We start from the raw sequence: 12,408 nt of genomic DNA, 5'->3' as shown, positions 1-12,408 counted from the left end.
GCCTTACTCCCGGAAAGTCACAGGTTCGAAACCGCGAAGTTTTTTTTTTTTTTTTGCTTGGGATATGAAAAGACCATTATAATTATCCGAACATTTGTGTCAAGGTCACATTATTTACATCCCCGTATCTCTACTAGACCCAGAGTTACGAGGCTGCAAAGTTGGGTCTAAAATGCAATTCCTATGGAGGGGTTGTTTGTTTACGTTTTGCTTAATTACTTGGCCCCTGTTTGTCGTAGCCCTAAGTTTATAGTATGGTTGGATCAAGGGGGTCTCGATCGGAGCTAGGAATTTTCAATTTTCTGTCTCTCGACGAAAGTTCGTCTGCTTATGATCCGCGTTCTATAGATGTGACGTCATACGTGGAGAATTTTTTAAACGTAAAAGCGGGAATATTGACTTCGCTGTTTTTGGTATTAATATTCTTTGAATTATAATTTATTTATTAGCTTATTTAAAATTATTTTTAAGGAAGACAACCTTTTTTTTCTTATTTAAAGTGTTTTGTGTATTTATTTTAAAAATCAGGTGCATTTGAAATTTTAGAAAGGTACATTTGAAATTTTAGAAAGGTACATTTGAAATTTTAAAACCAGGTACATTGGAAACACACTTCTCACTGTCTTTAACTTTTTTCTGTAAACGCTTTACTTCTTTATTCAAACTACGAATAGTACCGTTTTGACGAGCAATTTCATAGTATTGAAGCTTATTCTTTCGCTCTTTTTTCAAAAGCCGATGTTTAGCATTGTTTAAGTGCTTGGCTAACGTTCTTTTCTCTTTTTCTGAACGTTCAAAGTTTTTCCAGAAAATGTTACTTTTTCTTAATTCTTCTATGCCATCACAATTGCAGTAACACCGAGAACACTTTAAACATTGACCTTCATTAATAGGAACCATTTTCAAGCAACTTGATTTTTCTTTACAAACATTCATATCTTCATTGTAAAGCTTTAATACTTTCTCACTTGAATTATTTTGTAGGCTAGAATCGTGTAAATTATCACAGGCTTTGATAATTTCAGTATTAACATTGAATAATACGCTATTGGTCGTGTTGTTAGTACTTGACGATTCGGTAGTAATACTAACGTTGATAATGTTGTTACATGACACACTTGAGCCAGAGGAAATAGTAACATTGGACGTATCAATAGCAACATTGGACGTATCAATAGTAACATTGGACGTATCAATAGATACATTGGGCGTATCAATAGTAATACTGGACGTATCAATAGTAATATTGGGCGTATCAATAGTAATACTGGACGTATCAATAGTAATATTGGGCGTATCAAAAGTAACATTGGACATATCAATAGATACATTGGACGTATCAATAGTAAATACGTTGGAAGTTTCATTGGATAATATACTTGATTTGGAAGAAATCTTGGTAGATTCTAACATTTCTGAATTTACTAACTCATCAATAAGTTTTCTTCTTTCTCTACATCTGGCTCTAGACTCTCTTGCTTCTGAACTTTTCACACACACAGACTGTTGGTATGGTAACTTCATAGAAGGAACTGCGCTTGAATTTAACCGTCTTTTAGGCTTCGTTCCCATCAGTTCAGCTTTAAAATCTCTTACAAAATCTTCGTCTTTGAAATGTTCCGAGCAAATTCTTGCATAAGTAGTATTAATTTTAGGATTGTAACATTTAGAAATCCATATTCTTCGGATTTTTGAGTCCTTTGGTAATGTAAAGTAACTGATATGATTCTTGTCCACATTTTTAGAAGTTACGGAAAATTTATTATCACATCCAGTTATTGCACACTTTGCTCCACCGTACGGCATGTTAAATATTTTATTTAGGTCATTAAAACAAGTTAAAAAATAGGAACTAATCAAAATTAATTGATTTTATCTAAGCCTTGTCCATAACTTATAGCCTCTACGGCTACGCTGTATATTTGAGCTAGGGTCGTCTGCAGAATCTCCACGTACTACGTCACAGAGAGAGACAGGGAGAGACCAATCAAATAACGAGAAAAAATCGAAAGAAAACGGCGGGATCGAGGCAACCTTATATAGCGTTTTCTTTACGAACTATGTGGTTGGATGGGGGACAAATTGAACTATAACATACTCAAAGGACATCCTCGTATCTCTACTAGACCCAGAGTTACGAGGCTGCAAAGTTGGGTCTAAAATGCAATTCCTATGGAGGGGTTGTTTGTTTACGTTTTGCTTAGTTACTTGGCCAATGTTTGTCGTAGCCCTAAGTTTATAGTATGGTTGGATGGGGGACAAATTGAACTATAACATACTCAAAGGACATCCCCGTATCTCTACTAGACCCAGAGTTACGAGGCTGCAAAATTGGGTCTAATGCATTTCCTATAGAGGGGTTTGTTTGTTCATGTTTTGCTTAAATACTGGACCTGTATTTTCGATCAATAATAAGAACATATATGTAGTGCAGTGGTTATCACTTCCGCTTTACTCCCGGAAAGTCACAGGTTCGAAACTGCGAAGTTTTTTTTTTTTTTTTGCTTAAGATATGAGAAGACCATTTTAATTATCCGAACATTTGTGTCAAGGTCACATTATTTACATCCCCGTATCTCTACTAGACCCAGAGTTACGAGGCTGCAAAGTTGGGTCTAAAATGCAATTCCTATGGAGGGGTTGTTTGTTTACGTTTTGCTTAGTTACTTGGCCCCTGTTTGTCGTAGCCCTAAGTTTATAGTATGGTTGGATGGGGGACAAATTGAACTATAACATACTCAAAGGACATCCCCGTATCTCTACTAGACCCAGAGTTACGAGGCTGCAAAATTGGGTCTAATGCATTTCCTATAGAGGGGTTTGTTTGTTCACGTTTTGCTTAAATACTGGACCCTGTATCTTCGATCAAAAATAAAAACATATATGTAGTGCAGTGGTTATCACTTCCGCCTTACTCCCGGAAAGTCACAGGTTCGAAACCGCGAAGTTTTTTTTTTTTTTTGCTTGGGATATGAAAAGACCATTATAATTATCCGAACATTTGTGTCAAGGTCACATTATTTACATCCCCGTATCTCTACTAGACCCAGAGTTACGAGGCTGCAAAGTTGGGTCTAAAATGCAATTCCTATGGAGGGGTTGTTTGTTTACGTTTTGCTTAATTACTTGGCCCCTGTTTGTCGTAGCCCTAAGTTTATAGTATGGTTGGATGGGGGACAAATTGAACTATAACATACTCAAAGGACATCCTCGTATCTCTACTAGACCCAGAGTTACGAGGCTGCAAAGTTGGGTCTAAAATGCAATTCCTATGGAGGGGTTGTTTGTTTACGTTTTGCTTAGTTACTTGGCCAATGTTTGTCGTAGCCCTAAGTTTATAGTATGGTTGGATGGGGGACAAATTGAACTATAACATACTCAAAGGACATCCCCGTATCTCTACTAGACCCAGAGTTACGAGGCTGCAAAGTTGGGTCTAAAATGCAATTCCTATGGAGGGGTTGTTTGTTTACGTCTTGCTTAATTACTTGGTACCTGTTTGTCGTAGCCCTAAGTTTATAGTATGGTTGGATGGGGGACAAATTGAACTATAACATACTCAAAGGACATCCCCGTATCTCTACTAGACCCAGATTTACGAGGCTGCAAAATTGGGTCTAATGCATTTCCTATAGAGGGGTTTGTTTGTTCACGTTTTGCTTAAATACTGGACCCTGTATTTTCGATCAAAAATGAAAACATATATGTAGTGCAGTGGTTATCACTTCCGCCTTACTCCCGGAAAGTCACAGGTTCGAAACCGCGAAGTTTTTTTTTTTTTTTTTGCTTGGGATATGAAAAGACCATTATAATTATCCGAACATTTGTGTCAAGGTCACATTATTTACATCCCCGTATCTCTACTAGACCCAGAGTTACGAGGCTGCAAAGTTGGGTCTAAAATGCAATTCCTATGGAGGGGTTGTTTGTTTACGTTTTGCTTAATTACTTGGCCCCTGTTTGTCGTAGCCCTAAGTTTATAGTATGGTTGGATCAAGGGGGTCTCGATCGGAGCTAGGAATTTTCAATTTTCTGTCTCTCGACGAAAGTTCGTCTGCTTATGATCCGCGTTCTATAGATGTGACGTCATACGTGGAGAATTTTTTAAACGTAAAAGCGGGAATATTGACTTCGCTGTTTTTGGTATTAATATTCTTTGAATTATAATTTATTTATTAGCTTATTTAAAATTATTTTTAAGGAAGACAACCTTTTTTTTCTTATTTAAAGTGTTTTGTGTATTTATTTTAAAAATCAGGTGCATTTGAAATTTTAGAAAGGTACATTTGAAATTTTAGAAAGGTACATTTGAAATTTTAAAACCAGGTACATTGGAAACACACTTCTCACTGTCTTTAACTTTTTTCTGTAAACGCTTTACTTCTTTATTCAAACTACGAATAGTACCGTTTTGACGAGCAATTTCATAGTATTGAAGCTTATTCTTTCGCTCTTTTTTCAAAAGCCGATGTTTAGCATTGTTTAAGTGCTTGGCTAACGTTCTTTTCTCTTTTTCTGAACGTTCAAAGTTTTTCCAGAAAATGTTACTTTTTCTTAATTCTTCTATGCCATCACAATTGCAGTAACACCGAGAACACTTTAAACATTGACCTTCATTAATAGGAACCATTTTCAAGCAACTTGATTTTTCTTTACAAACATTCATATCTTCATTGTAAAGCTTTAATACTTTCTCACTTGAATTATTTTGTAGGCTAGAATCGTGTAAATTATCACAGGCTTTGATAATTTCAGTATTAACATTGAATAATACGCTATTGGTCGTGTTGTTAGTACTTGACGATTCGGTAGTAATACTAACGTTGATAATGTTGTTACATGACACACTTGAGCCAGAGGAAATAGTAACATTGGACGTATCAATAGCAACATTGGACGTATCAATAGTAACATTGGACGTATCAATAGATACATTGGGCGTATCAATAGTAATACTGGACGTATCAATAGTAATATTGGGCGTATCAATAGTAATACTGGACGTATCAATAGTAATATTGGGCGTATCAAAAGTAACATTGGACATATCAATAGATACATTGGACGTATCAATAGTAAATACGTTGGAAGTTTCATTGGATAATATACTTGATTTGGAAGAAATCTTGGTAGATTCTAACATTTCTGAATTTACTAACTCATCAATAAGTTTTCTTCTTTCTCTACATCTGGCTCTAGACTCTCTTGCTTCTGAACTTTTCACACACACAGACTGTTGGTATGGTAACTTCATAGAAGGAACTGCGCTTGAATTTAACCGTCTTTTAGGCTTCGTTCCCATCAGTTCAGCTTTAAAATCTCTTACAAAATCTTCGTCTTTGAAATGTTCCGAGCAAATTCTTGCATAAGTAGTATTAATTTTAGGATTGTAACATTTAGAAATCCATATTCTTCGGATTTTTGAGTCCTTTGGTAATGTAAAGTAACTGATATGATTCTTGTCCACATTTTTAGAAGTTACGGAAAATTTATTATCACATCCAGTTATTGCACACTTTGCTCCACCGTACGGCATGTTAAATATTTTATTTAGGTCATTAAAACAAGTTAAAAAATAGGAACTAATCAAAATTAATTGATTTTATCTAAGCCTTGTCCATAACTTATAGCCTCTACGGCTACGCTGTATATTTGAGCTAGGGTCGTCTGCAGAATCTCCACGTACTACGTCACAGAGAGAGACAGGGAGAGACCAATCAAATAACGAGAAAAAATCGAAAGAAAACGGCGGGATCGAGGCAACCTTATATAGCGTTTTCTTTACGAACTATGTGGTTGGATGGGGGACAAATTGAACTATAACATACTCAAAGGACATCCTCGTATCTCTACTAGACCCAGAGTTACGAGGCTGCAAAGTTGGGTCTAAAATGCAATTCCTATGGAGGGGTTGTTTGTTTACGTTTTGCTTAGTTACTTGGCCAATGTTTGTCGTAGCCCTAAGTTTATAGTATGGTTGGATGGGGGACAAATTGAACTATAACATACTCAAAGGACATCCCCGTATCTCTACTAGACCCAGAGTTACGAGGCTGCAAAATTGGGTCTAATGCATTTCCTATAGAGGGGTTTGTTTGTTCATGTTTTGCTTAAATACTGGACCTGTATTTTCGATCAATAATAAGAACATATATGTAGTGCAGTGGTTATCACTTCCGCTTTACTCCCGGAAAGTCACAGGTTCGAAACTGCGAAGTTTTTTTTTTTTTTTGCTTAAGATATGAGAAGACCATTTTAATTATCCGAACATTTGTGTCAAGGTCACATTATTTACATCCCCGTATCTCTACTAGACCCAGAGTTACGAGGCTGCAAAGTTGGGTCTAAAATGCAATTCCTATGGAGGGGTTGTTTGTTTACGTTTTGCTTAGTTACTTGGCCCCTGTTTGTCGTAGCCCTAAGTTTATAGTATGGTTGGATGGGGGACAAATTGAACTATAACATACTCAAAGGACATCCCCGTATCTCTACTAGACCCAGAGTTACGAGGCTGCAAAATTGGGTCTAATGCATTTCCTATAGAGGGGTTTGTTTGTTCACTTTTTGCTTAAATACTGGACCCTGTATTTTCGATCAAAAATAAGAACATGTATGTAGTGCTGTGGTTATCACATCCGCCTTACTCCCGGAAAGTCACAGGTTCGAAACCGCGAAGTTTTTTTTTTTTTTTTTTGCTTGGGATATGAAAAGACCATTATAATTATCCGAACATTTGTGTCAAGGTCACATTATTTTCATCCCCGTATCTCTACTAGACCCAGAGTTACGAGGCTGCAGAGTTGGGTCTAAAATGCAATTCCTATGGAGGGGTTGTTTGTTTACGTTTTGCTTAATTACTTGGCCCCTGTTTGTCGTAGCCCTAAGTTTATAGTATGGTTGGATGGGGGACAAATTGAACTATAACATACTCAAAGGACATCCTCGTATCTCTACTAGACCCAGAGTTACGAGGCTGCAAAGTTGGGTCTAAAATGCAATTCCTATGGAGGGGTTGTTTGTTTACGTTTTGCTTAGTTACTTGGCCCCTGTTTGTCGTAGCCCTAAGTTTATAGTATGGTTGGATGGGGGACAAATTGAACTATAACATACTCAAAGGACATCCCCGTATCTCTACTAGACCCAGAGTTACGAGGCTGCAAAATTGGGTCTAATGCATTTCCTATAGAGGGGTTTGTTTGTTCACGTTTTGCTTAAATACTGGACCCTGTATTTTCGGTCAAAAATAAGAACATATATATAGTGCTGTGGTTATCACATCCGCTTTACTCCCGGAAAGTCACAGGTTCGAAACCGCGAAGTTTTTTTTTTTTTTTTTTTGCTTGGGATATGAAAAGACCATTATAATTATCCGAACATTTGTGTCAAGGTCACATTATTTACATCCCCGTATCTCTACTAGACCCAGAGTTACGAGGCTGCAAAGTTGGGTCTAAAATGCAATTCCTATGGAGGGGTTGTTTGTTTACGTTTTGCTTAATTACTTGGCCCCTGTTTGTCGTAGCCCTAAGTTTATAGTATGGTTGGATGGGGGACAAATTGAACTATAACATACTCAAAGGACATCCTCGTATCTCTACTAGACCCAGAGTTACGAGGCTGCAAAGTTGGGTCTAAAATGCAATTCCTATGGAGGGGTTGTTTGTTTACGTTTTGCTTAGTTACTTGGCCCCTGTTTGTCGTAGCCCTAAGTTTATAGTATGGTTGGATGGGGGACAAATTGAACTATAACATACTCAAAGGACATCCCCGTATCTCTACTAGACCCAGAGTTACGAGGCTGCAAAATTGGGTCTAATGCATTTCCTATAGAGGGGTTTGTTTGTTCACGTTTTGCTTAAATACTGGACCCTGTATTTTCGATCAAAAATAAGAACATATATGTAGTGCTGTGGTTATCACATCCGCTTTACTCCCGGAAAGTCACAGGTTCGAAACTGCGAAGTTTTTTTTTTTTTTTTTTTGCTTAAGATATGAGAAGACCATTTTAATTATCCGAACATTTGTGTCAAGGTCACATTATTTACATCCCCGTATCTCTACTAGACCCAGAGTTACGAGGCTGCAAAGTTGGGTCTAAAATGCAATTCCTATGGAGGGGTTGTTTGTTTACGTTTTGCTTAATTACTTGGTACCTGTTTGTCGTAGCCCTAAGTTTATAGTATGGTTGGATGGGGGACAAATTGAACTATAACATACTCAAAGGACATCCCCGTATCTCTACTAGACCCAGAGTTACGAGGCTGCAAAATTGGGTCTAATGCATTTCCTATAGAGGGGTTTGTTTGTTCACGTTTTGCTTAAATACTGGATCCTGTATTTTCGATCAAAAATAAAAACATATATGTAGTGCAGTGGTTATCACTTCCGCCTTACTCCCGGAAAGTCACAGGTTCGAAACCGCGAAGTTTTTTTTTTTTTTTGCTTGGGATATGAAAAGACCATTATAATTATCCGAACATTTGTGTCAAGGTCACATTATTTACATCCCCGTATCTCTACTAGACAATGAGTTACGAGGCTGCAAAGTTGGGTCTAAAATGCAATTCCTATGGAGGGGTTGTTTGTTTACGTTTTGCTTAATTACTTGGCCCCTGTTTGTCGTAGCCCTAAGTTTATAGTATGGTTGGATGGGGGACAAATTGAACTATAACATACTCAAAGGACATCCTCGTATCTCTACTAGACCCAGAGTTACGAGGCTGCAAAGTTGGGTCTAAAATGCAATTCCTATGGAGGGGTTGTTTGTTTACGTTTTGCTTAGTTACTTGGCCCCTGTTTGTCGTAGCCCTAAGTTTATAGTATGGTTGGATGGGGGACAAATTGAACTATAACATACTCAAAGGACATCCCCGTATCTCTACTAGACCCAGAGTTACGAGGCTGCAAAATTGGGTCTAATGCATTTCCTATAGAGGGGTTTGTTTGTTCATGTTTTGCTTAAATACTGGACCTGTATTTTCGATCAATCATAAGAACATATATGTAGTGCAGTGGTTATCACTTCCGCTTTACTCCCGGAAAGTCACAGGTTCGAAACTGCGAAGTTTTTTTTTTTTTTTTATTGCTTAAGATATGAGAAGACCATTTTAATTATCCGAACATTTGTGTCAAGGTCACATTATTTACATCCCCGTATCTCTACTAGACCCAGAGTTACGAGGCTGCAAAGTTGGGTCTAAAATGCAATTCCTATGGAGGGGTTGTTTGTTTACGTTTTGCTTAGTTACTTGGCCCCTGTTTGTCGTAGCCCTAAGTTTATAGTATGGTTGGATGGGGGACAAATTGAACTATAACATACTCAAAGGACATCCCCGTATCTCTACTAGACCCAGAGTTACGAGGCTGCAAAATTGGGTCTAATGCATTTCCTATAGAGGGGTTTGTTTGTTCACGTTTTGCTTAAATACTGGACCCTGTATTTTCGATCAAAAATAAGAACATATATGTAGTGCTGTGGTTATCACATCCGCTTTACTCCCGGAAAGTCACAGGTTCGAAACTGCGAAGTTTTTTTTTTTTTTTTTTGCTTAAGATATGAGAAGACCATTTTAATTATCCGAACATTTGTGTCAAGGTCACATTATTTACATCCCCGTATCTCTACTAGACCCAGAGTTACGAGGCTGCAAAGTTGGGTCTGAAATGCAATTCCTATGGAGGGGTTGTTTGTTTACGTTTTGCTTAATTACTTGGTACCTGTTTGTCGTAGCCCTAAGTTTATAGTATGGTTGGATGGGGGACAAATTGAACTATAACATACTCAAAGGACATCCCCGTATCTCTACTAGACCCAGAGTTACGAGGCTGCAAAATTGGGTCTAATGCATTTCCTATAGAGGGGTTTGTTTGTTCACGTTTTGCTTAAATACTGGATCCTGTATTTTCGATCAAAAATAAAAACATATATGTAGTGCAGTGGTTATCACTTCCGCCTTACTCCCGGAAAGTCACAGGTTCGAAACCGCGAAGTTTTTTTTTTTTTTTTGCTTGGGATATGAAAAGACCATTATAATTATCCGAACATTTGTGTCAAGGTCACATTATTTACATCCCCGTATCTCTACTAGACAATGAGTTACGAGGCTGCAAAGTTGGGTCTAAAATGCAATTCCTATGGAGGGGTTGTTTGTTTACGTTTTGCTTAATTACTTGGCCCCTGTTTGTCGTAGCCCTAAGTTTATAGTATGGTTGGATGGGGGACAAATTGAACTATAACATACTCAAAGGACATCCTCGTATCTCTACTAGACCCAGAGTTACGAGGCTGCAAAGTTGGGTCTAAAATGCAATTCCTATGGAGGGGTTGTTTGTTTACGTTTTGCTTAGTTACTTGGCCCCTGTTTGTCGTAGCCCTAAGTTTATAGTATGGTTGGATGGGGGACAAATTGAACTATAACATACTCAAAGGACATCCCCGTATCTCTACTAGACCCAGAGTTACGAGGCTGCAAAATTGGGTCTAATGCATTTCCTATAGAGGGGTTTGTTTGTTCATGTTTTGCTTAAATACTGGACCTGTATTTTCGATCAATAATAAGAACATATATGTAGTGCAGTGGTTATCACTTCCGCTTTACTCCCGGAAAGTCACAGGTTCGAAACTGCGAAGTTTTTTTTTTTTTTTTATTGCTTAAGATATGAGAAGACCATTTTAATTATCCGAACATTTGTGTCAAGGTCACATTATTTACATCCCCGTATCTCTACTAGACCCAGAGTTACGAGGCTGCAAAGTTGGGTCTAAAATGCAATTCCTATGGAGGGGTTGTTTGTTTACGTTTTGCTTAATTACTTGGTACCTGTTTGTCGTAGCCCTAAGTTTATAGTATGGTTGGATGGGGGACAAATTGAACTATAACATACTCAAAGGACATCCCCGTATCTCTACTAGACCCAGAGTTACGAGGCTGCAAAATTGGGTCTAATGCATTTCCTATAGAGGGGTTTGTTTGTTCACGTTTTGCTTAAATACTGGACCCTGTATTTTCGATCAAAAATAAAAACATATATGTAGTGCAGTGGTTATCACTTCCGCCTTACTCCCGGAAAGTCACAGGTTCGAAACCGCGAAGTTTTTTTTTTTTTTTTGCTTGGGATATGAAAAGACCATTATAATTATCCGAACATTTGTGTCAAGGTCACATTATTTACATCCCCGTATCTCTACTAGACCAAAAGTTACGAGGCTGCAAAGTTGGGTCTAAAATGCAATTCCTATGGAGGGGTTGTTTGTTTACGTTTTGCTTAATTACTTGGCCCCTGTTTGTCGTAGCCCTAAGTTTATAGTATGGTTGGATGGGGGACAAATTGAACTATAACATACTCAAAGGACATCCTCGTATCTCTACTAGACCCAGAGTTACGAGGCTGCAAAGTTGGGTCTAAAATGCAATTCCTATGGAGGGGTTGTTTGTTTACGTTTTGCTTAGTTACTTGGCCCCTGTTTGTCGTAGCCCTAAGTTTATAGTATGGTTGGATGGGGGACAAATTGAACTATAACATACTCAAAGGACATCCCCGTATCTCTACTAGACCCAGAGTTACGAGGCTGCAAAATTGGGTCTAATGCATTTCCTATAGAGGGGTTTGTTTGTTCATGTTTTGCTTAAATACTGGACCTGTATTTTCGATCAATAATAAGAACATATATGTAGTGCAGTGGTTATCACTTCCGCTTTACTCCCGGAAAGTCACAGGTTCGAAACTGCGAAGTTTTTTTTTTTTTTTTATTGCTTAAGATATGAGAAGACCATTTTAATTATCCGAACATTTGTGTCAAGGTCACATTATTTACATCCCCGTATCTCTACTAGACCCAGAGTTACGAGGCTGCAAAGTTGGGTCTAAAATGCAATTCCTATGGAGGGGTTGTTTGTTTACGTTTTGCTTAATTACTTGGTACCTGTTTGTCGTAGCCCTAAGTTTATAGTATGGTTGGATGGGGGACAAATTGAACTATAACATACTCAAAGGACATCCCCGTATCTCTACTAGACCCAGAGTTACGAGGCTGCAAAATTGGGTCTAATGCATTTCCTATAGAGGGGTTTGTTTGTTCACGTTTTGCTTAAATACTGGACCCTGTATTTTCGATCAAAAATAAAAACATATATGTAGTGCAGTGGTTATCACTTCCGCCTTACTCCCGGAAAGTCACAGGTTCGAAACCGCGAAGTTTTTTTTTTTTTTTTTGCTTGGGATATGAAAAGACCATTATAATTATCCGAACATTTGTGTCAAGGTCACATTATTTACATCCCCGTATCTCTACTAGACCCAGAGTTACGAGGCTGCAAAGTTGGGTCTAAAATGCAATTCCTATGGAGGGGTTGTTTGTTTACGTTTTGCTTAATTACTTGGCCCCTGTTTGTCGTAGCCCTAAGTTTA

At 37.8% G+C, this 12,408-nt stretch overlaps 1 protein-coding gene across 2 annotated transcripts; it reads right to left on the bottom strand.

Annotated features, from left to right (window-relative positions):
- Positions 1–494: 494 nt before the first annotated feature.
- Positions 495–5,787, bottom strand: LOC149654477 (uncharacterized). 2 transcript variants are annotated; one of them, XM_089846023.1, is made up of 2 exons: positions 4,259–5,787; positions 495–572 (listed from the first exon to the last, which is right to left on the bottom strand). In XM_089846023.1, exon 1 carries the CDS (start codon positions 5,534–5,536, stop codon positions 4,295–4,297), a length of 1,242 nt encoding a protein of 413 aa, XP_089702149.1. In that variant the 5' UTR covers positions 5,537–5,787; the 3' UTR covers positions 495–572; positions 4,259–4,294. The 2 variants fall into 2 exon arrangements, with proteins under 2 accessions (XP_089702149.1, XP_089702150.1); XM_089846024.1 differs by having other exon boundaries at positions 527–572; positions 4,281–5,787.
- Positions 5,788–12,408: the final 6,621 nt, after the last annotated feature.

This window comes from Phalangium opilio, unplaced genomic scaffold (assembly GCF_054372755.1).
Source record: "Phalangium opilio isolate 3A_F unplaced genomic scaffold, DU_Popi_V2 ptg000079l_1, whole genome shotgun sequence".
NCBI lineage: Eukaryota > Metazoa > Arthropoda > Arachnida > Opiliones > Phalangiidae > Phalangium > Phalangium opilio.
This window is presented reverse-complemented; position numbering and strand designations above follow the sequence as displayed.